The 26032-nt window shown below is 48.2% G+C and overlaps 3 protein-coding genes across 3 annotated transcripts; all 3 read left to right on the forward strand.

Annotated features, from left to right (window-relative positions):
• Positions 1 to 972: 972 nt before the first annotated feature.
• PtA15_12A138 (uncharacterized protein) lies at positions 973 to 2585 on the forward strand (the record flags this gene model as incomplete). Its single annotated transcript, XM_053161717.1, has 2 exons — positions 973 to 1000; positions 2443 to 2585. The coding sequence occupies 2 exons, from the start codon at positions 973 to 975 to the stop codon at positions 2583 to 2585; spliced, it is 171 nt and encodes a 56-aa protein (XP_053025707.1).
• A 14764-nt stretch (positions 2586 to 17349) lies between these two features.
• On the forward strand, positions 17350 to 18075 carry PtA15_12A139 (uncharacterized protein; the record flags this gene model as incomplete). The annotated part of the gene is made up of 3 exons (XM_053161718.1): positions 17350 to 17478; positions 17553 to 17948; positions 18019 to 18075. 3 exons carry the CDS (start codon positions 17350 to 17352, stop codon positions 18073 to 18075), a joined length of 582 nt encoding a protein of 193 aa, XP_053025708.1.
• Positions 18076 to 20194: 2119 nt separating this feature from the next.
• PtA15_12A140 (uncharacterized protein) lies at positions 20195 to 23333 on the forward strand (the record flags this gene model as incomplete). Its single annotated transcript, XM_053161720.1, has 7 exons — positions 20195 to 20716; positions 20800 to 21950; positions 22025 to 22255; positions 22332 to 22517; positions 22622 to 22721; positions 22864 to 23232; positions 23325 to 23333. The coding sequence occupies 7 exons, from the start codon at positions 20195 to 20197 to the stop codon at positions 23331 to 23333; spliced, it is 2568 nt and encodes an 855-aa protein (XP_053025709.1).
• Between the last annotated feature and the right edge of the window lie 2699 nt (positions 23334 to 26032).

Here is a 26032-nt window from a genome sequence, read left to right on the forward strand (position 1 = left end):
ATGGTGTATGAGATGCTGTACCCCATCTTCACAGGGGTGCGCAAAAGTACACCCCAAGTGTTTTGGGGTACATTTCAGCAGTACCCCTTTTTGGTGTACATGAAGTAAATGTTTGGGGTGCATTTAGGCTGACCCAAAAAAAATGAGGAGAGGGGGGGGGATGAGATGAAGGATTACAATGTGAGAAGGATAGAGATGTGATCAAGGGAAGCTCTGGATGGGTGCCACTGCCTGTGAAGCCCCGCACATCTTGCAGGTTTCACAAGGTGACATCCCATCTATCACATGACCTATACATAGTCACAGCTCCTCCCCTGCCCTCCTAGCTTGGCAGAGACCTCCGGACCCCTTCAACACCTCTCTGCTGTGCTAGTCATTTGCAATACAGCCCCCAAGGATGTTGGTTCTAGAACGTCCCAGGCCTTGTGCCTTGTCCCACTGCGCCACTCAGCCTCCAAACAGTGAAGGGTCTCCCAACCCTTACACTTTTTTTTTCTAGACCCAAAACACCCTTGCCAAACCCGGCAATATCCGTTTCACAAGAGCTCTGCTCTTGAATTTTTTCTGACTCTGTTTCCGTCAAGACTTCTCAGTCTTCAAGTCTGTTCCAAATCTGTTTCCGCAAGACTTCTTAGTCTTGGAATCCGTCCGACTCCGTTCCCGCAAGGCTTCATAGCCTTGAAATCCGTTCCAAGTCTGTTTCTGCAAGGCTTCTTAGGCCCCATTTATAAACAAATATTTGAGTTTTATTTTGAAAGTATTTGAAAACTATTTTGAAACAAAAACAAAAACAAAATGAAAGATTTTTGATTTCAAAAATCTCTTGGGCAAGCTTCAAACTATAGGGTGCACATATAAACATTTGTGCATCCCTGACCAAGTAGCCTGCCGGAGTGGGTAGGCAGGGGCAAGATATCTGTGACACGGGCCAGGACAGCTGGAATACAGCTCCAGGACCGGAGCTTGAACCAGATGCTCCGCTGGCCCAGGAGGTTCCCTCGTGTGAGTACAATGTTCCTTGCTTGCCAAAGACCTTGGCAAGCAGGTCAAACTATGTACCGGCACCAGTTTGGACCGGTGGGTCCGACAAGTCCTTGGAGCGGCCTGTCCAAGCAGTTCTTGGACATGGCCATCACCAATTGGTCCATTTGCTCAGACAGGCAAGTCCGACCTCTTGTTGGACCGCCACATCCCAGAACGGGGTTGGCTAGAGGAGTCGTCGGACATGCCGGTCCGAGAACTGGTGGTATATGTACATGTACCCATTTGCAACCTCCGCCAACCCAGTACAGAAATTTGAATGGGGAGTAGTGGCCTGGCAACCATACAGGCGTACTGCCATTTCAAAAGTTCAATTTCTCAAATGTTGGATTTCTGAAATCTTAAACACCCCTCCCGGGTGTGTTTGAAGAGTTTTGAGATTATTTTGAAATGAAAACAAGTCAAAAAAAAGTTGGTTTTGATTTCAAAACAATTTCAAAATAATCTCAAAATAGCGTTTATAATTGGGGCCTTAGTCTTGAAATCCTTTCCGGCTCCGTTTCCGCGTGGTTCAAAAAAAAAAAAAAAATCTGCCCGACTCCTGTTCTGTGAAGACTTCTTAGTCCGGACCCAAAACGACCTCCTTTATCACTCTACCTTCCCTTCTGTCCTCACCAGCCGGTGCCGTCCGCCTCCCCCACCGAATGAGGTTTTCTCTTAAGCGATCTCATCATCCGCACCCCACCAAACAAACATGCCCTACTTCTCAAACCATCCCTATCCTGTTAAGGCCATCTCGTCCGCCGCCCAGGTTACTCCTGTGGCCCGGGTCCTCTCCACTGGCGAATACGAGGCACGCATCAGCCACCTAGAGGAGATAGTGCAAGTGCTGTTAGCTAGGACGGAGGCGCGCCTGTCCCCTTTGGTCGCCGTTGCTCCCTCAGCGGGTTGTTTCAGATACTCGTTGGATCGCGGCCTGATACCTTTGCTATCCACGACTTCGGATAAATTTTTAGGGTCGGCCTGGCGAAACAAGAGACTCAGAATGAAGTTCCCTTCAACGACCTCGCCGGCTTGCCACAAATCCAATCCAACATCGCCAATCAGGCCCCCACGTCCACCTCCCTCTCCAAGCACAAGAGCTCCCAGCCAGCCTCTGTCTACTCGATCCTCTACCTCAACCACCAGCTTAAGGGCTACCAAGGCGACCATTTCTCTATCAGTGTGGCCCACGAAGCCTCCAAGTCAACTCCCCTCAACAGCCCCAGCAGCCCTCACCATACCTCCTTTCACACCTCCTGCATGTCCCACCTCCACTGCCCATCTCTCGGACAACATGGCCAATACGAGCCCCCAGACTCCCTTCCCCGCCATCTGTTTGCCTTCACCTGCTACACTAGTCACTCCAAGCTCTTGCCCCCTTCCGCCTTCTCCTCCATCTCGACCCGCCACTTTCGCAAGCGACAACACTAGCCTCTGGCGCACCACCTCAAGCACCCCTCCCCCCTCCTTCAGACTGGGAGACTCGCGCCACCCCTCGCCTGCCGTCCCTCTCCTCCGACCCTTGGTTGTCCGCCCCCGACCAACTCAACCCTCCATCCTGACCACACCTTTGAGCTCTCCTACCCTTCCCACGTGTCAGCCGGGCTACTATAATAAGTTAGAGCCCGGATAACTATTATAACATTACCAAAACAATGTATGTATTAATAGCGGCGCAGAGCGCTGCGTGCAAATAATGAACTTCTTTCTTGAAAGTTTTAGCTGCGGCGCGGAGCGCTGCGCATAGAATAAAAAGACAAATAGCTATATACATATTAAAAGCTCCCTTGGACAAGAAGAAAAAATAGCTCCTGCCGCAGAACCGGCAGGAGAAGACACTATACAATAGTTCAAACCCGTTCTCAGGCCAAGAGAACGGGTTGCCATATACTCTCAAGAGACTACTAAACCGAGAGTAGTCTCCCTGAGAAACAGAAAGACTTCGGCCAGGGAGGAGAGGAATAAAACTATACTACTCCTCCTTCCCCGGCCAAGGAGTGACACAAATCTGAACTGCGCTATTCCTCGAAACAAGGAATAGCAAAAAGATCACATTGCAAATAAACTGAACGGGAGCGAAGGGACTAGTAGAATCCCCCTTCACTCCCGTCTCTCCCGTCAGACGCACGCATTCCTCCGGCCAAGAAACCAAGGAAATATTTGCAATGAGAGCTACGTCCCTACCGGCTGTAGCTCAAATATATAATTGAGGGCCTTTGGGCGAATAAAGGCCCTTCAGATTCATTTATAACCACCTCAAAGCCTTGCCAGTCTAGCCCTTGTCTAATCGACCTTTGGGCTAGCCTGACCTTGCCTCAACCTTGGTTTTCTTGAATCAGTAGTCTTTTTTACCGCAGACCCTCGCTGAGAGTAAGTCTGCATTTTTTTTCCCTTTTCTACCAGGATTTTATCCCAAACCCCATCCTAAGAGCGAGAGATCGCGCAACTACCCCCTTTCCAAGGGCCCCAGACGTCACAGGTCTTAAAACGACCCCTGCGCATCTCGTGCGCAGGCCCTGTAAGAACAGCGGAGGGCACTAAACCACCCCAGGTGCCCCTGGCCCCTCTTTTAACCCCTTTTTTTGGGTCTATTAGAAATAACTGCTCTCATTTATTTCACACTTTTACCGCGCACTTGCTGCGCGCTCCATCGCACCGTGCACAGTCACCAGTGTAGCTAGAGGAGTACATGTACTCTTGGCATCAACGCGCCTGATGCTGCCCCACCAGTGTTAAATGCTGCCAGCTTAATCACAGTCTCATCTCCAACAATGCCAGCCCCTGCAATCACAACATTGCCATTTACGCCATCCAATCAGCCTGGGTTGTCATTCTCTGTCCCGTCTTCCGCCCATCTTCCCCGTCTCTATTCCCCCATCCCTCTTGTCCTTCCTATCCCAATGCCGCCGGACCCTTTACATAAAACCGCGTCCACCCCCAGTCAAACCTCCTCAATCCCTCCTTTGGACGACTCATACAATCTCCCAGTTCTCCCTCAGCCTCTGTCAGCCGGGCTACCATTCTAGAATAGAGCCCCGCCTGCAGCTCCGGTAGCGCAGCCAAGAGCACCGTAAACCGGGTGCAGAGCAGACCGCAGCGCGGATCTCTGCGCAGCATAGATTTGTTTTAAATTGTTTTAAATATTACAAATAGCTTCCTAGAGAAGCTAGACACCAACGGGACCGCCGCGCGGTCCAGAATCTCTTCTGTACAATATATCCCAACTAGGTACAAGTAACAAAAACAAGGGAGCATGTATAAAAAGACCCACTCAGAAGACCCACGTAATACTCAGCAGACAGCCACTGGTTGCGCGAAAACTACGTGGGCTTGTTAGCGGCTAAATCACTCAGCCACGCGATACAGAGTACTGTAGTACCTGGTCGCATGGAAACAACAGCCGCCAGTAGGCGGCTAAACAATCAAGCCACGCGACTCAGAGAACTACAGTACCTGGTCGCGTGGTAGCAATCTTCTTCCGAGCTCCGTCGCAGCAACAGTAGCAGAAAGACTCGGACACGAATCGCCGAAGAGCTCCGCATAGGAACCGACTCCTAGTGATCCTCCACTCGAGAGCAGAGGATCTCTAGCGTGTCATTTCGAGTAGAACTCTTTAAACAAGTTCCGAGAAGAAAGAATCTTCCTTGTGACCGGTATCCAAGAGATACGGGTCTTACGAGTAGCAAGACCAGTAAAGAGGCTGTGCCTTCCAACAAAATGTATTGGAAGGCCATCCAGGAGAATAGCGAGCCGACGAGCCTCCCAGAAACAGCATAAAAGCCGGTGTTGGGAGGACTCTGGCTCCCCAGAATCATCAATCACTTTAACCGCCCAGCAGCGCACTACTTCGCCGAACATATTCGTTGATCAGTTCGCTCTCAGCTTGTGTTAGATTGTTTTTAGATTCATTGCTCGTCGCTGGACTCCTGCTCCAACAGTAAGTCCAGCTCATTTTCTCTTTATCATCTCGGGAGTAATCCCCATCAATTATATACTTGGGAACTTGTCGAACAACCCCCGCTTGTCGGACCCCAGACAACACAGGACATACTACCCCTGCTTGTCAGGCCCTGTAAGAACCGCCCCGGAGGGCACCTTAACCATTCCGCTGCTCTCGCGGCCCCTCCGTTACATCCCATCAGGGATATAAATCTTTATAAACCATCATCTTACCGCGTCTACAGACGCGACCACTCGCCGCAGTCACTCGTGTAGCTAGAGGACTTCGTGTCTTGGCATCACCGAGCCTGACAGCCTCTTTCGCCGGAAACATTGCATATGGTAGGCTTGAGCATGGTGGAAGACACAGTCAAGTTTCTTGCAGAGCTTGATGCGGCTCTGGTTAAAGATGCCCTCAGAAAAGAGCTACCAATCCCCCTTGCCACCAACTTACCTGATCCTTCACCAGCACTTCAACTACTTTAACAAAGAAAAATGAGAAAAAGAAGAAAAGCAACAACATCAACAGCTGAAGATTTCCCTGGAAACATTAATTCCCAATAATATTGTAAACTCCAGCCATCAACCTCATTCACCTCTCCTCTCCGGCTGTCATTGTTCAGGCCTCTTTTACCCTCTATTATCATTTCTCACTTCTATCTTCCGCCACGCCTGACTCTCTTTGTCATCTCCTTCTTCCCCTCCTTTCTACTTATAGGGGGGGAGACTGGGAATCCCCGCACATCTTGTGGGTTTCACAAGGTGACATCCCATCTATCACATGACCTCTACATAGTCACAGCTCCTCCCCTGCCCTCCTAGCTTGGCAGAGACCTCTGGACCCTTTCAACATCTCTCTGCCGTGCTAATCATCTGCAATACAGCCCCCAAGGATGTTGGTTCTAGAACATCCCAGGCCTTGTGCCTTGTCCCACTGCGCCACTCAGCCTCCAAACAGTGAAGGCGTCAGGCTTGGTGATGCCAAGAGTACTAGTACTCTTCTAGCTACGCCGGTGACTGTACACGGTGCGGTGGAGCGCGCAGCAAAAGAGCGGTAAAAGTGCAAAATAGCTAATAGAAGCTATTTCTAATGAACCCAAAAAAGGGGGTAAACGGAGAGGCCAGCGGCGCCTGGGGTGGTTGAGTGCCCTCCGCGGTTCTTACAGGGCCTGTGCACGAGGTACGCAGGGGTGGTGTAAGTCCTGTGACTTCTGGGGCCCTTGGAAAAGGGGTATTTGCGCGATCACTCGCGAGTCGCACCCAGGAGGTAGATAGGGATGCTAATCCCGATAGAAAGAAAAAAACACAGACTTACTTTCAAAGGGAAGTCTGCAGCAAAAAAAACAATTAATCCAAAGGAAAACAAAGTCAAGGCAAGGTCAGGCTAGCGCACTGGTCGGTAAGATGAGGGCAAGACTGGTGAGGCGTCGAGTTGGTTAAAAAAGGTATCTGGGGGACCTTTAATCGCCCAAAGGCCCCCATTTATATAGACAAGCTACAACCGGTAGCACCACCCCCAAAAGGAAGGCAATGTGCACACATTGCCATGTTCAATACATTGTTGATACCAAGGTATATCACACGGCCAACCTAGGTATTACAGAATATCAACCTTGTTGTTCCAGAAGTTTTTTACAGAAGTTTAACCCTCTTACAGGAGTTTAATTCAGTTGTCACAGAAGTTGAACCCATGCAATAAAAAATTCAAGAAGAAATTTCAACTGATAATTTTATTGAAAATATTTTTTGGTGTGGTTTAAAACTCATGCCCTGGAGCACTCTGTCATTGGTTTAAATTCCTTTGAAAGTGCGTTATTGCCACATATGTAGGAACCTATCTGCAGGGGTTATCATTCTGAAATCTCCATTTAGTTGTTGTATTTTAGCCAAATGGAGGTACAATAAAAGATTTGAGAACACAGTTCATATATATTTGTGTAATTCTCTACAATTTTCCTTGTATTGAACATAAAATTTTTAATCATGTGTTTTCTCAAATCAGTTCCACTGCTTAGTTGTTGTTTTTCTATCATAAGTTGATTTTCTCTTTCAAATTGAATAAATAATCTTGTGTAAAAAATGGTTGAAACAGGCCAGGTGACTTTGGAAAATCATCAGTCACATTAAAGATGGTGCAAGTTCAAAATCCTTTGGGTGGAGGTTGCAGCGCTGCAACCCCTACCCAATACCAGTAGGTATTAGCCTGTCCCATCCGGGAGGGTATAGGTCGCCAGACGCCTTCGCTACGATTCCGGGCGCGCTGTAACCTTGCAACATGTACCAGGGCTTAACGGGTATATCCTGTCCCTTCCCAGTGGGTTTGGGTCACAGGACAGCCCTAAAACGGCCGGGTACCCCGCGAGTTCCAGCCTAGGTGCACATCTACCCTAAAAGCGACTTTGGACGATCGTCCAAATAATTCACCTGGCCTTGATTTGGCCTCCCTGACAAAGTACAAACTCCGTTTTGATTTAAAAGGAGGTATGACCTTCATTTTGACCTCCATCAAATGGAGGTTGTACACCCATCAAATGGAGGTTGTACACCCATTGGTTGGAAGTACAACCATCTTTCATCAGACATTGCATTCACATCCAAGTTTTGACTACACGCACACCAAAAAGCGTAGACAGTTGTGCACACCATTATTTCTTCGGCGGGAAGGGACACATACACCCAGATACCCAGTCCTTGGTCCCGTACGCCTGCATAATTGGCATACAGGACTGGGGAAACCAATTCCCCAAAGTCCAGCTCTCGGAGAGGAATACATACCTCTCGACGAGATTTACTTTGACCATCTCGCCGAGAGGGATACATACCTCTCAAAGAGATGGACTTTGAACAGCTCGCCGCGAGGAGTACAAAACTCTCGGCGAGATGGATTTGTACCAGCTCACCGAGAAGAATACATACCTCTTGGCAAGCTGGGCTTTGATCAGCTTGCCCAGAAGAATACCCTTGGCGATCTGGTTTACAAATTCAGCTCTCCAGGAGGTATTTATTCTTCCTGGCGAGCTGGTACAAATCCATTTTGCCTAGAGATATGTATTTCTCCCGGCGAGCTGGAATTTGAACAGCTCGCCGGGGGCAATTGGCTGGGGTTTCTTGGTGTACTTTTCCCTGCACGCCAAAAAACAATTGCATATACCCCTGTGTCTGCCTTTTTGGCATGCATGTAGTAAAAATTTGGTGTGCACTTAGCATGAACCAAAATAAAAACAAAAGAGAAAAGGAGATTTAGAACTCTATTCAAACTTCCCTTCCATGAGGGGGAGTGGAGTTCTGACTCACAAGAAGCTGCAAGCCCCACATTCAAAATTTTAGATGCGCCAAGGCAGTGTAAGCAACCTCCTGGGAGCCAGAATCCTAATTATAGTGAGTTTTTATGTAAGGCCACAAATAATTACACATCTTATGATAAACTGCACACCTTTGGGTTTTTTCAAGGTAGAAGGTAGGAAGAAGCATATATGATCTTTTTAGGTTCAAAGTTGAGAATATATAAGAAACATATACAACAAAAGTTTCAGCATTATTTGCTCTGTTTACAGCTGTTGTTATATATATATTTCAGCATGGCAATGTGCAATCATTGCCTTCTTTTTTTGGGCGGTGTAGGGTTGTAAGGGTTGTAGCTCTATGTGGTTACGCTTCCTTTGGCTTGTCGGCCGGAGGAATAGAGCGTTGACAGGAGCTTCTGAGGATTCTATGATCCAAGTCGCTCCTGTCAGTCATCTATTGGAGATGATGGGCTCTCTCCCTCGAACCGAGGGAGGTTTTTACTGTTCATCTGCGGCCGGAGATGTTCAGTAGTTCACTTTACTACTACACTCCTCCGGCCGTTTCACATTAGTTCTTCTGTTGACGTTTCTCCTATTTTGATTGAACTGAGGAATGTCTTGCGAGCCGTTCTCTTAGCTTGAGAGTGGGTCACAACTAAATTGTGACTGTTTCTCCAAGTCAATCTTGATCTATTTGAAACTACAAGGTTTCTGTCGGCCCATTCTCTTGGCCTGAGAACGGGTTTTTAACCTGTTCTGTGCTTATTCTCCGGCCGATTGTGTAAGGACTCCAATTTGGGGTCCTTCACTGTCTGTCTGAGTGGGGGCGCAGAGGGTGAACCTCGAGGGAAGTCTGGTTCACGGGGCTATTTATTGCTCAGGGAGAAAGGAAAAACCTAGCCGGGAGAGATGTGAGTCAGGGATCTCTCTGATGAGTACATACAACCAGGGATAGAGAAAGGGAAGAAGACAAGGGAAGAAGGAAGGGGAGAAGGAAGGGGAAAAGGAAGGGAAGAAGAAAAGGAAACTGGGGAACGGCTAGGGATGCTAATTGGGCGGGTTTGACCACGGGCCACCTGCGGGCCACTTTTGCGCCAATTAAGATTTCAGGACAGAGACCAGTTAATTAAAGCCCCGGGTGGTCAGAGGATTGGCCTCACCAAGGGGCCCGCTCAAATTATGTCTCAATAGCCTTGCCAGGGTGAAGCCGGGCAGCCCAATTGTCATCCCTAGGAACGGCTTACCTAGCCGGGAGAGATTTGAGTCAGGGATCTCTGCCGGCTAGGAGAAGTGCGAGGACCGGAGGATATAGTCGAGCGGGGAATGTGCCTGTGATTGTCCTTGTGAAACCCCGCGGGACGCGGGGGCTTCACAGATTGCTTCGGCTGGAGTTCTGTCACCTGCTCCTTAGGTCGTAGTCGCTAAGGCCAGGTGGATTTAGCGACTGCTTGGCGCTCTGCGCCGTAGTTAGCATGTAAAGTTAATAACACAGCTAGATTAGTTAGCCGGGCTTTAACTTATTATAGCAGACTGGCTGACAGAAGGGTCTCCCAACCCTTACACTGCCAGGGGACAAAGGCAGGGACAAGGATGGCGAGTAGATAGAGGAGTCTCCCCATCCGCCACATCCTTTGCCCGGCCATTCAACTACTGCTCCTGCTTCTCGCATGGCTGGTTTGAGAGAGGGAAGTCTGACAATGCTGCTGAGGGTCTTGGGAGTCGAGCTGCTTGAAAGGATGCCCAGGAGATGCTCATGGCTCCGGGTCTTGATGTCTTGTTGGGTGACAAACTGGTTGAGGATCAACTATTCATCAACATACACACACTTCCCTGGGTTTGTAATCTTGGATAATGTGTCCAAAGAGAGATATGTACCTTGTTTTTTTGAGACTGTTGGAGAGTAAAGCATGCACATGATCAATTGCTGCCTGGTTTTTCTCAAGCTCTATGCAGAGAGCCGGGCCTCAGAGCGCAACTTGCAGGGTCCATAGTCAGGAGGTGTGCAAGTCTTCAGATAGACTCTTCACAACAGATCAGATGTTCAGATTCAGGGGCAGGCTCAGGGACAAGACTGTCAGGTCTTGGAGGGAAACTTCTAGAACCAAGGTTTTCTTCATTGCAAAAGGCCTAGCTCAGAGGAAGTGGTCGGTGCTTCCCTCTACTACATACAACAAGGAATGGGGAAGGATAAGAGGAATAATTGAGTGCTCACCTAGCTCAGAGGGAGTGGTCAGTACTTCCCTGCTGAGCTAGGAGGGCGCGGGGAGTCAAGGCCTAAGGGTCCTGCCGGGGACAGTTCCGTGATTCCCATGTGATTGTTCTTGTGAGTCCGCAGGGCAGCGCAGGGTCACAGGAGGTGGTTGAGAAAAGTTGACAAGGGTTCACAGCGGGTTGAGAGGAGCATGTTGGTATTGGGTGGCGGGCTCGGCAGGGGTTTTTTTTTCTGATCAGGCATGGAGGAGTCGAGCAGAGACTGGACAGGAGGAGTTTGGAGGGAGGTTTGGAGGAGTTCAGAGGAGGGGAGGGCACGCTTCGAGGAGCTTGCATTATAATGACGGGAGGCGAATTGAGGACCTTGGCCTTTTGGATGGATATGAAGTCAAAGAAAACCTAACTGGGCGGGGCATGATGAGACCAGCAATCAACAGTCATGACTGCATACAAGCATGTTTCAAAGCATGATCCTGCCCAATCAGAGCAGCCTTGGAAAGCACATAGCAAATAAGTGAAAGTGTGGTTTCCACAATCACAGATCTGTGCGCTCATGGACTCCACCGGGAGTCCATGACCTGGCATGGAATCCATGCATTTTTCCCATTGGATGGATGAGGAATCCACACCTCTTTCCTTTTCCAACGGGGTGCCCAAAATTCCTGAATTCCACATGGGTTTCCCAAATTTGATGCAACCCGTCGGATCCACACGGCCGCACGGCAAGAAGTACCCCTGAGGAGTACCTCCACGCAGGACTGACTTGGAAATGATGAGGAATCCACGGCTGACCCTTGCGGGGGGCGGACCAGCGGCTGTCAGTCCACACACCCACGTGCTCACCACTAAGTTGATCCGGGGGGGGGGGGGGGGGGGGGAGGGGTATCCACGGGATCACCTTGACAAATCCACGGAAGCCTTGGGCTTTCTGTGGGCACAGCAAGGACTCCTTGTGATACAAAAAAGAGACCCAGGCCACAGCAGCCTCACCATGAGTCAAATGGTTGGCTCCAAGTGGATCCTTGGTGGACTTCACAACACCCTGAGCTTGTCTGTGGTATCCAATTGTGGAGGAAGGGGCACCATACTAAATCTGTCGGATATCATGTCATAAATTTGTGGCGCCAGGGTCCCAAGCTGCTGCATTGCAATCACTTGGCCGTGCAATATGAGAAAAAATAACAATCACAAAAAAAGGAAAGCATGCAGAGAGAGAGAGAGAGAGTAACAGAGGGAAAAAAACAAGAATGAAGGATATCACAGAGGAAAAAGGCTGTCAGCCCCCCATGAAAGAGGAGAAGAGCAAGACGCACAGCCATCCACAAGCTTGGCTTGCCCACCATCACAGCAGCACACACAATCTGGGCAAGCCCGGCCGCTTGTTGTGGGCATGCCCACCGTAGTCGTTGTCAACGAGCTCCATTTCCACCTGGTGGTTGACGCTGGCCTTGTTCAGCTCGGCCAGGGACGCATCAACCTTGCAGCAGTTCCTGACCACCGAGCCGAGCAAGCCGTGGAGCGCAAGGCCAAGCTCGGTGTGCTCGGCGTCCTTGTCAGGGCCGTGGTGGTTGAGAGCCTCGTAGGCGCTGATCAGCAGCCGGTGGTGGTCGGCGTGGGGCGTAGGACTGAGGAGAGCAGTGCTGCCCACGAGGGACGAGCTTGCACGTGTTGGCGGACGGGCTGCTGTTTTTGCTGCTGCTGCTGAGCAGGTGAGGGTATCGCTTACCTTGGCCGACGAGAGCTGCCGATGGCCCAGGACCTGCTGGGATTGGAGCAGCTTCGAGGAGGCGCCCGAGCTCAAGGATCGGTTGTTGGCGTGTTGGCTGGGCAAGGAGGTTTTGTCTTGATATGTGCTCCTCAGCAGGACGACCCCACCAACCTTCTGATGTCTATTCGCTCGTCCAACTCCTTGACCCGGCCAAATTTGCCTTGCGCGGCGGCATAGACTGGGTGTTTGTGTATGTGGTGGTGGAAGTCTGGTCGGCTGGGGGTGTTCGTCATTGGCAGGACTCCCCGGGCAAGCCAGAAAAGGGCTGTGGGAGTGGGTAACGCTGGGGGCTGCTGCTGCTGCTGGCTGGGTGTGTGATCCGGGCGTGCTGGCAGTGGAGGTGATGGTGGTGCTGGTTGAGTTGGGGGTAATCAGGGCTTACCTTGCCACAAGGGGACTTTGTTGTTTTTTTTTGGGTAAAGCAAAGGAAACCTAACCGGGTGGAGCCGTTTGACAGTGATGAGACCCACAATGCACCATGGCCGCGCTACAAGCATATGTAAAAGCATAAGCAGAGCAGCTGGGGAATCAGCATCACATAAATTGAGAAGTGTGGCTTCCACGGCACACAAAAGCTACTCTTGTGGACTCCACCGCAAATAAATTGACTCGCGGCGAGTCCACTGAAGTTTTCTTGTTGTAGCAATGAGGATCCGAGACCCCTGTCCATTTCCAACGGGGAGCCCACAATTGCCGGGGGCACGGTGAATTCCACGTCGGTTTCACCAATCTGGTGTCACCCGTCAGATCCACACTGCCTTGCGGTAAGAAGTACCCCCGGCGTGTAAGTACAAGGTGTTTGATACATGCATAGAAAGATGACTACACGGCGGGGGTACTTCCTGCCACGCCCGTCCGTGGAACCGATGACAGGAGGGTAACCCGTGGAACCAACGAGGATTGGCTTGGTAACCCTTTGGTAAGCTCGTCGGTTCCACAAAACTGTTTTTTTCCACGTGGAACCGACGGGCTTCACGCTTTTTCCCGTCGGTTCCACGATGTGCCTTCCTGGCACGCGTGGAGACCACGTCAGCTTGTTGCTCACGTTGGTTTCATGGCATTTTCTTTTTTTTTTACTTCCAGCCAAGACCACCTCAGGCTGGTCCTGAGGTTTTGAAGTCCGACAAAACATGATTTTGAAGAGAGGAAAAAAAAAATTGAAAAAAAAACTCAACAAAAAAACCTATTGCAAACCCAATTGCAAACCATTGTTTGGGAGGTTGATAGAGTGGAAAGAAGCAGAGTTCAAGAATATGAAATGGGTGTGCTGTGTAGCACTCCCTCTCATCCATGCTCCCTGCCCTGATTGCGAGTTTGAGTCACATTGATGACATTTTTAACCGGCTGTTCCCAATGAATTTTTAAGGCCCGCCTACGCGGCCACGTGGATTCCACGGGTACACATCTGTAAATATCCGTGGAATCCTTGGGGCCATCACAAGGTGCCCCCGCGATCCACTTGGTGGAGATCACGTGAACGTGTGGACCAGCAGCTGCTGGTCCAACCTTGCGCAGGGGCACTACGGGTAATCCACAAGGATTCCTCAAGATATCCCCTTCAGAGGACTCCCCGGGTGTCCATTCCGCGCCAGACTTGCATGCCGGGGAATGGAGGTGCTCGCGGCCTGGCGCGTGCCGGCTGCTTGCCGCACTCAGCGTACGTGCCACGCACCTCTCTCAGGTTTTGTATCTGACACACTGTGCCGCAATGCGGGCTCTACCCTCTTTACGGAGGGAAGCCCTTTGTCTCACAAACTGGCTACAGTGTGTATGGGTCAAGAGAGAAAAGAGCCCTCTTCCTTAGATCTTGTGGAAGTTGGAGGGCCTTTCCCCGAGCAGATACTGAGCCTGAACGGTCAGGAAGTGGGGATTGAGGCGCCAAGCCCAAACCGCTCCTGAGCCTTCAGATGGGTGGGTGGGGGGGTGCAAAAATGAAAAAGATATCCTACAAGATGAAGTTTGTCGAGTACTGATTGTGCAAGACTCTGGATGAACTCCTGGGTCTCCACTTCAGTCTGACCAGGCTTCTAATACGGTTGCGCAAGGCATCCTACTGTACAAGAAATACCCCCGGGGGACCCCCGTCCGGAATTTTAGGGCCGGGTTTTTTGTTTTTTCCCGATTTTTTATGGCCAAAATCAGTTGGAAAGGGGGTTGGGACAGGTTGGGATCACGGTGTACATATGTATTACACTCCATGTTTGCCATGAGGGCCCCCAATTTCCCAGGTGGGTCACCTCAGGGCCATTGGAGGTGCTCTGATGTTGCTTGGGGGGCCTCCAATGTTGATTGGAGGTGCAATATCTTTGGACTTATACATGCAATACACCCATACATGTGAGTTTAGCATATGTAAGCTGATATGTATGGCTTTACAGTATGTAGTGAGGCCAATGTCCGTGATTTCAGACCCCAAAAAAAAATGAACTTTTTTTTGGCTGGTCAGAAACCTTAGCCCACTTAGAACTGGAATCTATGTGATCCAAACAGCTCAAAAATGTCATCTACAGTTGCGCAAGGCATCCTACTGTACAGCCTCGCCCACAAAAAGATATTTGAGACGCGGGCCAAATGTACGGCCCGTCATTTGAGTAGTATGTCATGTAGATGACATTTTTGAGCTGTTTGGATCATGTAGATTCCAGTTCTAAGTGGGCCAAGGTTTCTGACCAGCCAAAAAAAAGTTTCATTTTTTTTGGGTCTGAAATTACGGACATTGGCCTAACTACATACTGTAAAGCCATACATATCAGCTTACATATGCTAAACACATATGTGTGGGTGTATTGCACCTATAAGTCCATAGATATTGCACCTCCAATCAACATTGGAGGCCCCCCAAGTAACATCAGAGCACCTCCAATGGCCCTGAGGTGACCCACCTGGGCAATTGGGGGCCCTCATGGCAAACATGGAGTGTAATAATATGTACACCGTGATCCCAACCCGTCCCAACCCCCTTTCCAACTGATTTTGGCCATAAAAAATTGGGAAAGAACAAAAAACCCGGCCCTAAAATTCCGGACGGGGGTCCCCCAGGGGTATTTCTTGTACAGTAGGATGCCTTGCGCAACTGTACATGACATACAGCAGTTCTGAGAAAGCATGCGCTTCTGGACCTGCGATTTTGCCCCCCTAACTTGACTTCAGCCACCTGTATTGCCTCCTGTATGGCCGTTGCCATACAGGAACATGCATTTGGTGCAAAAGCTATCTTTGTGATAGCTAGCTTTTAGCTTTGGAGAGTGGCACCGTTGGACTCTTCGTCAAATTTTGAGTCCAGTGGTCCTCCGCTCCCCTGCGCCCGTGGGGCATGACCGGGCCCCAGGCTGCCCAGTCAGGCCCCTCAGCCCTGTACAACCCGGGCTGTCTAGAATACAGGGGGGATGTGGCTGAAGTTGAAGTCGAGTTCGGGGGGCAGAATCGCAGGTCCGGAAACGCAAGCTTTCTCCGAACTGCTGTACTACTCAAATGACGGGCCGTACATTCGGCCCGCGTCTCAAATACAGCCATTCCGAAAAAGCTTGGTTCCTTTGAAAGGAATTTCCGCTGGAAATTCCAGTGGGATTTTCCAACCTTGTATGCAAAGAAGTATCAAGGTTGGACATTTGGATATCTATGCCTACATCATTGGTATATGCAGGACACCTATATCACGAGCAGGTGAGCTCAATCACTGACTTCTACTCATTTCCCCCCTTTTTTGATTCCAGAATTGGAATCCTTGACCAATTTTTACCCCGGTCCGCCATCATGATGGACGCACCCAGGTGTCAAGATGCCGGTCCCCCCGCGGCCAGCATTTTTTTTCGCTACCAAACGGCTTGGCCGGTAGCATCCTCTCAGCGACTGCGCTTGTGGGGATGGATATCCATCTGTCCAACCTTGTTGTTGGATACACACAAGTTGGAAATTCCAAAAAGAATTTCCGCTGGAAATTCTCTCCAAAGAAGCCAAGCTTTTTCGGAATGGCTGTATCTTTTTGCGGGCGAGGCTGTACAGTAGGATGCCTTGCGCAACTGTAAGTCTTCATCTCTCTGTCCATCCTGTGGGGCTCTACCCTGCTTCCGCCCATGGCCAGCGTAGATCTTGTTGCACCGCTCGCGTCATGTCTTGACGTCAGTACAAAACGCACTAATCTCAGATAAAAGTTGGATACCTTGGTTTGTAGACCATGTGGTCCACCCTAGGTTGCAGACCATTCGGTCTGCATCCTCAAACTCGAAATCTGTGCCCCTGAGTGTCCGGCGGCTCCATGGACACCGGGGGCCTCTGAGCTGCGCTCTGCCGGCCACCTCACATAAACTCCGGATCATGTAAGTTTACCATCTTGGCTCTGGCCCCGGCCTCTAACACAGTGTTTACTGTGGCTTTGCTGACTCACGCCATCAGCCTCAGGTGACGCACACTCAAACAGCCAGATTAATGGAGACCGAGGCCGAGCGTCCGGCCTGTGCTAACCCCAGACGTGTTTCTTCTTTTGTCAATCTTTCTTCACATTTTGAGAAGCTCAATTGACAATTGTAGGCCACATGAGGACATGGGATCACGCATTCCATGCACATCCCTGTCGGCGTTGCTAGGAACGTCACATTCCATGCAATTCGCTGCCTGACAGTGACGGGATGTCCCGTGTCACGCCCGCCCCTGCCTGCCGGCAGGCGATGGGACGTGGTTGAGTTTGATTCTCTCCGATCATCCCTCACGAATGACGTTTGCTCTGGTCTCCAAAATCGCCAAGTAAAACTTGAAGGCTAATAAAGGGGCCATCGCGGCAGACTTTTACGGGCTTTTGGATATGAGACGTGTGTACATAATATTCTCTCGAGTTTCGGCGTTCCGCGTTCGGATCGTTGTTTGCCCTTAGCCCTGGATTCATGTCTATGTATCACGTGGCATCTGGAGCTATGTGACAAGCGTTCGGAGGCACCACATCCCCACCCAGAATCCTGGGGATCTATCTCATTTCTAATTCCCCACACTCCAGTTTATGAGCTTTGTACAATGATTGGATGGCTTTTGCTCCTGCTAGTTGAGCGCAATTGATTTTCTGGGAGAGCTTAACCATTCATAACTGACAATGTTTGGAAGCAGCTGCCTTTCAACAATGGTTCTGAGCAACAGATGGCCCGGTTTGCAGACGGATTACAACGAGACCTGGAGGCCGCTGACCAATCGGTAAATTGGTCGATTGAACATCACCCTTTACAACAAAATGGCGAAGCACCTTGGGAGCCTCAAGCAAGTCACGAAGTGAGTTGGAATCTTACAAGATCAGAATTGGACAAGCTGTTTATGTATTTTTTTCACGGGTTCGGTCTCACTAGAGGCACGAGATCATTATTCACATTCCCGATAAAGAAGGACACAGAAGTGGAATCACACCAACAACTAGCTGGCACTCTCATGACCATGAACAAATGGCTTCTCCCGTCGAGATTCTTGATAACGGATTCAACAAAGAGGATGGCTTTCAAGTCGGCAAAATCAGCCAAATAAATCACGAAGAATGTGCGATTTGCCTCAGCGATTTTGACTCCGAATCAGACACAATCGCCTTGGATTGCAAGCACCTGTTTCACAAGCATTGTATAAATTGTTGGTTATACAAAGGCTCGCCGCCATATACCTGTCCAGCGTGTCGGGACCCTCTACGCCAAGGTGGCAGAACGCCACCGGTTCCAGAACATTGTCCTGAAGGCCTACCAGAGACGCCCGTTATGGTGCAGCAAGTAAATTTAGTATCAATATTTCACCATGACAATTTACCCGATCGGTGGTTTGATGTGATAGCTAAGGGAAATATCTTGGGACTCATTTTGGCTATCACTATTCTGGCTATTCTTTTGATTCACATGATTCCAAGACTCTCATCTTAAAGCAACCATGTCCTCTTTTTTTCCTGCTTTATTCTGGTCTTCTTACTGCCTTTCCAATTATTTCCTCAAAGTATTCCACATTAATTCAGCTAATCCATTTGGTGGAGTGTTTTTTTTTACTTGGTGTTTATCCAGATAAAAGAAAGAAATTCTTCAAAAATCTTTGCTCAAATCCTTCATAATTTTTGTGTAAATGATACCAGAAACACCTTCATTTCAGATTATTTGTGTTTGATTGATGTGTCTACACCGCAGGTGCAAAGGGGATTGGGAATACCACTGCGGCGCTGCTCTTGCGCTGTCGCACATGTACAAGACGTCCCTGTGCAACCATTCTCCAAAATAGAAGCGACCTTTCCAACTGAAGGATGATCATCTGCCTTCTGCAGCACTGAAGTATACCACTCACACAAGCACAGCAAAATGATTAACCCGGCATACCATCAGAATAACAGAGTATCATCGGGGGAACGATCCCTACGGAACCAAATGCGTGCGTCATGCGGATAGCACCTTGCTACACCTCACAAGCTGACGGCACCTCTGAGCCGGCTGTGCAATTGAGTGGCAGGAATATGATACTCCACAGAAATCCCTAGAACAGTAATCTAGATGCTCCTAATACAGAGGGGAGGTCCATTCCATGCAACCAGATATACCATTCTCAAAGAATGACGCCTGGAAGATAGTGTATCAGCATCTATCTAGTGGTTTATGTAGAGAATTTCAATTGGTACCCGGGCCCGCGCCTGCGTGGTACCCGCCAGGCGGTGCCGGATGCGATGCCGGGTGCCCGTTTTTTTGGCAAAAAGCGGGGCGGTGCCGGGGTACTGCCCCCAAGTACTGTCATAGAAAAAAAAAACAAATCACAGAATATTTTCAGACCTAGCCCCCTAGAAGATGTTTTTTCAAATGCTCAAAATGCTGTCTAGTTGATGACTTTGTCAGTTCGTCCACAAGTTGTTTCTTAGTTGGGACCCAATTTGATTCTATTTTCATCTCAAAAATTGCCTGATTCACTGCTAGAAAAACTGGGGAAACTGCTCACAGCTGACATGCAGGATTCTCCGGCCAAGCTTCCATTGTGACTCCAGCTGGTTACATAACAAGATTTTCTAGCACAGTCACTGTGCAATTTGCACAGTGACTATGGATTGAAGCTTGAGTAACACCACAAGCTTCCTGAGATTTTCTGCATGTCAACTGCTCCCAGTTGACCCAGTTTTATTTGCAGTGATTTGTAATGCGAAATTCCCGATCTGTGTGTCTTGCGCGCTTATGCAAGTTATGAGAGGAATCATCAGTGTTGTGATGTAGAGTGGGCAAACTTTACATATGGAGTATGGATTCATCAAGAGGCAGGTGCGGCGCAGCAATGAATCCAAAATTCAGGCTACAACAATCAGTACTGGTTTTACTGCTGATTGATTGTGCAGAAATCTTTTTGTAATTGGACTTAAATATAAATAAGAGGATGACTTTTGGGAGGGGGGAAGCAAGGAAATGTCAGACAGGTCTCACATGTTCGCATGTCAAAACAGCCCATATCACCCTTGATGGAGGCTTCTTACGCGGCGCGAAGTACACTTTGAGGAAGGTTTGGACCGGAGAGGAGTTTTGGGTGGCACAACCAATGTCGGGCCAGGTCCACCGTAGAGGACCGGTCAGAAGTCGAGCCAGTAAGCTAGCTACACTAGAAATGGATAGTTTATGAACTCAGGAGGATAGGACATGTCTCAAGATGGATGGCATGATGGTGTCGCATACATGTTAACACCTCATACGCGCGAGTACATTTGGCCGCCGACTCCTGAGTTACAGGTTTGATGGAAGAAACCTATATGACCGTAACAGGTCATCTGCTGCAGGTCGCACCCGTTTCCGCTGCCGAAGTGTCAATGACACTTCGGCAGCGGAAACGAAAAAAAGAAACGTAGTCTTCTGGTCAACTTGCGCTTTTCCTCGCAGGACAGTCTCACCTTCCAGGTTATCCAAGAAGAATGGGAGATTGGACATTTTCACCAACTCAACGATGGCTGCCTTTTTTAACTTGCCTCTGCCACGTGCTTCGCGCTGTCCAGGGAGTTCCGATGCACACCGGTTTCCCGCAAGACACTAGGGCATCCTCCAGCGTTTGGAGCGCACCAGCTTACTTCGAAAATGAATATGTCCCCCAAGGCTATTCTATTGTTCATACCGCCCAACCTGGCTTTTACACCACAATGACGCCCAACCCGTGCCCTATGACTTCTGCTGACGCGTACCAGTATCAATACCATCCGGTAATGTTTCATGCTAAGCATTTAGTTCCAATAGTTCAACAAATTTTACCGCACCAAAATATGCTATACCTACAACACGCAGCAATCCTTGAAGAAACTTCGGAGCGCCACGAGGAAATATTTCAACGTCGAATCAAGGAAAGGGACGATGAACGTACTGCTGCCAAGATACGGAACGCGAAATCTTCACAAGAGGTATCCGCACGCGCGAAGTCGTCTTCCAAACCGAAGGATTCTGGCGGAAGATCCGATGGATTTTCGTGGCAAGCGCAAGGCGCCAAACTTCCTGTCCGATGGAGTAGTGGTAACCATCCAGTATTAACTTCCTCAGTGGGTAATCAGAATGATGAATACACCTGAATCAATAGATTGCTGATTGTGCAAACATTTATGGCAAACTTCGCTGTTATCAGAATTCGGCTCTGGTACATGAGGAGCGTAGGAGATTACTAGGCAATCAGGGATTGACTACGCCGACGATGGAGTTCCAACAAGAAGAAAAGGGAAATCAAGCCGAGAGCCAGTCAAAAAGTCTGATGACAAGTGATACGCGAGAAAATTTTGATCCAAGTTCGACCACAGTAGCGGAGGACTCTACCAAACAGCTTGGACAGAAAGATAATTCCAAGGAGCTTTCCACGCCTCTCAATGAAAAGACCAAGGTCAGCAGTCCGGGCTTTCCTTCGAATGAGATCGAAGGCTTGGCACATGACCCGGCTGGGTTGAGAACTTCCGAAAATATTTCCACGTTTGGGAAAGTTGAAGATTCGGAAAATCAGAAGCTTTCCGGATCCAATATTAAGAATACCCATTCGCCAGTCTCTGGAAAAACTGTTGTCCCTGTGAGCGAGGCCGCTACGTCTTTGACGAAGTCTCAAACAGAAAATAAGCAAGAACTTACTCCCCAAAAGATTGATGTTGCCTCACACAATCAGGATAAAGCTTTTCCCCCTGTTGATACAATCTCGGATCAAACTACCAAATTGCAAAGTCTGCCACATGAATCAGGAAATATTCATACAATGTCGGCGCCAAATAAATTAATCGATGATTTGGAATTCCCAAAGCTTGATACCCTTGAACAAACCAAATCTAGCCTCTCAGAGAATCAAAAGACTATTGTTGCTCGTGAAATTACTTACAAAAATGTGCTCTTAAAAGAGGAAGACGCGCCGATATCTAAGGCGAAAAACCTCGCCAAAGTTGCAAAACAGAAGAAAAAGCTTGTTGCCGAGTCGCAAGGGCCTCATCGCAATAATCAAACTCCGAATTCTGACTTGGTTAAACCGAATGCTCGGGCCAGCGCAAACGGTTTTACAGCAGGCAAACAGCTTCAGAATCATATTACGAAAAGTGCCCAAAATCCTCGCAATAATCAAGAAAAATCCTCCTCATCACCGAAGTCACCAGTAATCTTTCGTTCCATTGATGCAACCAATCCTAGTGACCAAGTTGCGAATTCAAAGACCGTCGAAAAAGATCCCAACATCTCTTCTAGTCTTGGTAGCCTTGAAGGTGGTGCAGAATATTCATCCTGGAGGACACATCGCAAGACTGCCAAGGCGTAAGTTTGACGCGGAATGAGCTATGAAACATTTTGAACCACTACTTACTTTCATCTTTCTTGTCAATTTACAGGAAGCTTGATTCCAAAGAGATCAAAAATGCGAACTTGCATGGATTAACAAAGGGATACTGGGAAGTCTGGGATAATCAAGCTCGTGCTGATTCAGTATCTTCAGATGGAGAAAAGCTAATGGGTTCGAATGAAATATCCAACCCGCAAAATCCTCCTGTCCTTCCTTTACCTGAAATAAAAGAAAACAAAGATGAAGAAACTGATGGCGCCGACCTCAGACCTGATCAAAAGTAAGCCTCTTCATCAGCTCTCTTTTGTTCTGATTAAATCTGAGGTGAAATAACTGACAGTAACTGTATCCCCCAGAAACAGTGGTGATGAAACAGTCAAGAATGCTGGTTCATCACAAGTAGAAGTGTTGGATGAATCAGGAAAATCAGCTGGTATGAAAGCATCTCAGCAAAAGAAGAAGAAGAAGAAGAAGTCCAAGGGAGCCAAGCCAAAATTGGATGATGATTGGAATTATTTGCAATCACTGGAACAAGAGAAAAAGTCAGTATATCAGTTTGATTATTAGATTCCTAATCAATACTTTAAAACATTAAGTTAATTATTTAAAACTGAATTTGAGCCTTAATCTCTTGATACCTGTGAAGCACTGAAACACCACCTGAAAGTGAGCTGGGAGGCGCTGACTTGAAGGATGAGAAGGAGGGTCAAGGTACAGGAATATCTGTGGGCGAGGAAATAAAGGAGGTGGGTGATGAGTATGAAATTCGAAATGTTTAAGATATGGATTGCACTCAAGTTATATTGACCTATAGAAATCCTTAACATATCCTTGACATGAATTGACACTCGTCTGAACATCTTTTTTGCCCATGTTTCCAATTTTCAGGGTTTTCAACTTCCAGGGCCCACTGAAAAACTGAGAAATGCTTACGTCAATGGACCTGTTTTTCAAGCATTGAACGCGGCCTTAATGCCTTACACCACTGAAAAAGATCAAATTTATCCTGGCTTACCACGTCCAAAGAGCCAGCGCAAACCAACGACGGACGATTTCCTTGAAAAACGACTTGAAACTTGGAAAACAGATGTGAATCCATCTAGAATGCCCGGTGCAGATTATGTGAATTTATGGAGAAAGCTGCACGTAGATTTGGACTTGATGGACAGCATATCACGATACATGAAAGTTTTTGACAAAACTTTGCATTTATCTCTGTCGGATTTGGATATTCATACCTACGAGGCGCTCAGAGAAGTATGGCACAGGCCTGAAGACAGGATCAAATTTCTAGTCCATTTCCAATGGTGGATGCCAGATGTTCTTTCCGACCATTTCGAGTTTCACAGAAGAATTAAAACATTGGTCAAGCAGGTTTCTGAACGGACAGTTGTTGAGAATTGGAGGTTGATAAGGGAGCACCTGGTCAAAAATCAAAAGCTTACTCCGTTAGAATGTAATAGAATCGAGACATTCTACAGCCTTACGATTCCATTCCCCAAGTCACCTGAGAGCGCAGATCCCCAACTGCCGGAAAAACTCCTGGTCCCAAAAAGAAAACATGGTATATTATATCAGATCAAGGAATCCTTAGGAATTAATATCTCAAATACATTCACCAGAACAGAACAAATCGGGCCCGAAACTTTTCAAGAAGAAAGCATAATTGCGAGAAATTTTGAAGAGCTTCAAAAAAGCAGCCGATTGAATGGCCTTCAGATCACGCAAGTATTACACATAATAGCAAAGTTTAAAATGGAGAAGCATATGGAGAACTATTCATTTAACTCATCGGAAAAGGTCTTTTGGGACTTTGTAAATGATGCATTGACTCCATGGCATTTTTCTGCTGAGCAGCATTGGCTTAGAAAATATTACCCGTCCGTTGTGGTAGACCGAGTGAGCAATTACATCAATCGTGGAATCATGGATCAATTAACCTACATGCAGGGCTCAAAGTAGGAAATTTTAAGGTATACGTAAGCAGAATGCCAAGTACGGCACCTGAATCCCGGCAAGTCCAGTCCCTGGCCGCTACCACTTCGAACATAGTCAATTATCTTTACTCTTTACACCGCCCGGCTCTCATTTTAAAAAAAAAAAAACCACTTCGTAAAACCTCCCAGCTTCCCCCAAGAAACTGTTCCATTCTCTACACGAGCTCCATTTGTCCCTTGAAAACAGAAAATATGTTTATAAGCTATAAAAACAACCCTGGGCCACCTGATGGCCAACAAAAATAAGATTGCTGGGGGCCGGATTGCTCATATAAAAGCGTCTTGAGGACCGGGTTTCTCAGAGCCCTTGACCTGAGGACGCTCGTAGGTGTTTGCCCAGCAATTTTTTTTGCGCACCGCGTCAAGAAAGCCGGGCTTGCGGTCAAAGAGCCCTTGGGACATCCTGTCACCCTGTCATGCTTCAAACTGTTGTGTTCAAAGGGGGCTGTGTCGTTTGTGTTATGTGCACTACGGCTCCAGTTGTAGAGCGGTGCCAACGTTGTTTTTGCCCCGGCGTCGGATCATGGTCAGGCCGACGGAGCGCGACATTGGAAATGCCAAAGGGTCAGCCTGACCTGTCCGACCAGATTGAATTGACGCCAAAGCACCTTTCGCTGTGTAACCTACACAACGCGCACCCAGCCTACAAAAACTAAATTTCGTGGCGCGCACAAATAATATGTGCTCACAGAAAAATTTGTGGGCCAATTTTTTGTCATCCGACTTTCATGTGCTAATTTTTCGCCATCTGATTTTTTGTGTGCTAAATTTTTGTCATCTTTTTTTGTGAACTAAATTTTTGTTAGCTTAATTTTTTTGTCTGCTGATTTTTTTGCTTGACTAATCAGCTCCCAAGAAAGCCATTCCGACTCCCAAATCACATTTTTTGGGAGTTGGAATGTAATTCCGCCGCATGAAATGGGAGTCGGACATGTAATTTGTCCAAAAATTACAAAAAATAAAAAAAATCATACCTCCTCACTGCGCGGACATGATACATGATGCACAGACATGATACATGATGCGCGGCCATGATATATGATGCGTGGACATGATACATGATGCGCAGACATGATACATGATGCCCGCATCATGTATAGGGTGTGCGCAGACATGCTGCAGGGTGCGCGGACATGATACATGATGGGCAGACATGATACATGATGCGCGGGACATGATACATGATGTGTGGATGTAATACATGATGCACGGACATGATACATGATGTGCGGAAATTATATGTGATCCATGGTCATGTTACAGGTTGTGCAAGCACATTTTAATAAGTGCATGGACATGTTATGTGATCTGCTGACATGACATGTGATCTGCGGACATGACATGTGATCTGCGGACATGAAATGGGATCTGCGGACATGACATGTGACACGCGGACATGATATGTGATGCACAGACATGATACATGATGTACAGGCATGTTACATGATGTACCAACATGTGTGCACCCTTTTACATGTCCGCGCACCACTTTACATGTCCGCGCACCACTTTACATGCCCGCGCACCACTTTATATGTCTGTGCACCACTTTAAATGTTCACACACTCTTTAAGATGTGTGGGTGCACCCTGTAACATGTGCGCATACCCTTTTACATGTCTGTGTACCCTTTTACACGTCTGTGTACCCTTTTACATGTCCATGTACCCTTTGACATATGTGCTGAATCATGCTTCATGTCCGTGTGCTCTTTAAATTGTGCGTGCGCACCCTTTGGATCCCTTTGAATGTCCACAGACTCTTTAAAATGTTTGCGCGCACCCTTTTACATGTCTGCTCACCTTTTGACATGTCCGCGCACTCTTGAAAGTGTGTGCGCGCACCTTGTAACACGTCCACGCATCACATGTCATATCCCTGCATCATTTATCATGTCTGCGCATCATGTGTCAATTTAGGGATGAGGATGGGCTGGGTTGGGTCGGAAAAATGCCGCCCCGCCCCGCCCCGTTTTTAAATGGGTCGGGGCGGGTTGGGTCAGAGATTTAAAATATCAAGACCCGCTCCATGACCCGACCCATCCCGCGTGGAGCGGGTCG

The sequence above is a fragment of the Puccinia triticina genome, chromosome 12A (genome assembly GCF_026914185.1).
Source record: "Puccinia triticina chromosome 12A, complete sequence".
Lineage (NCBI taxonomy): Eukaryota > Fungi > Basidiomycota > Pucciniomycetes > Pucciniales > Pucciniaceae > Puccinia > Puccinia triticina.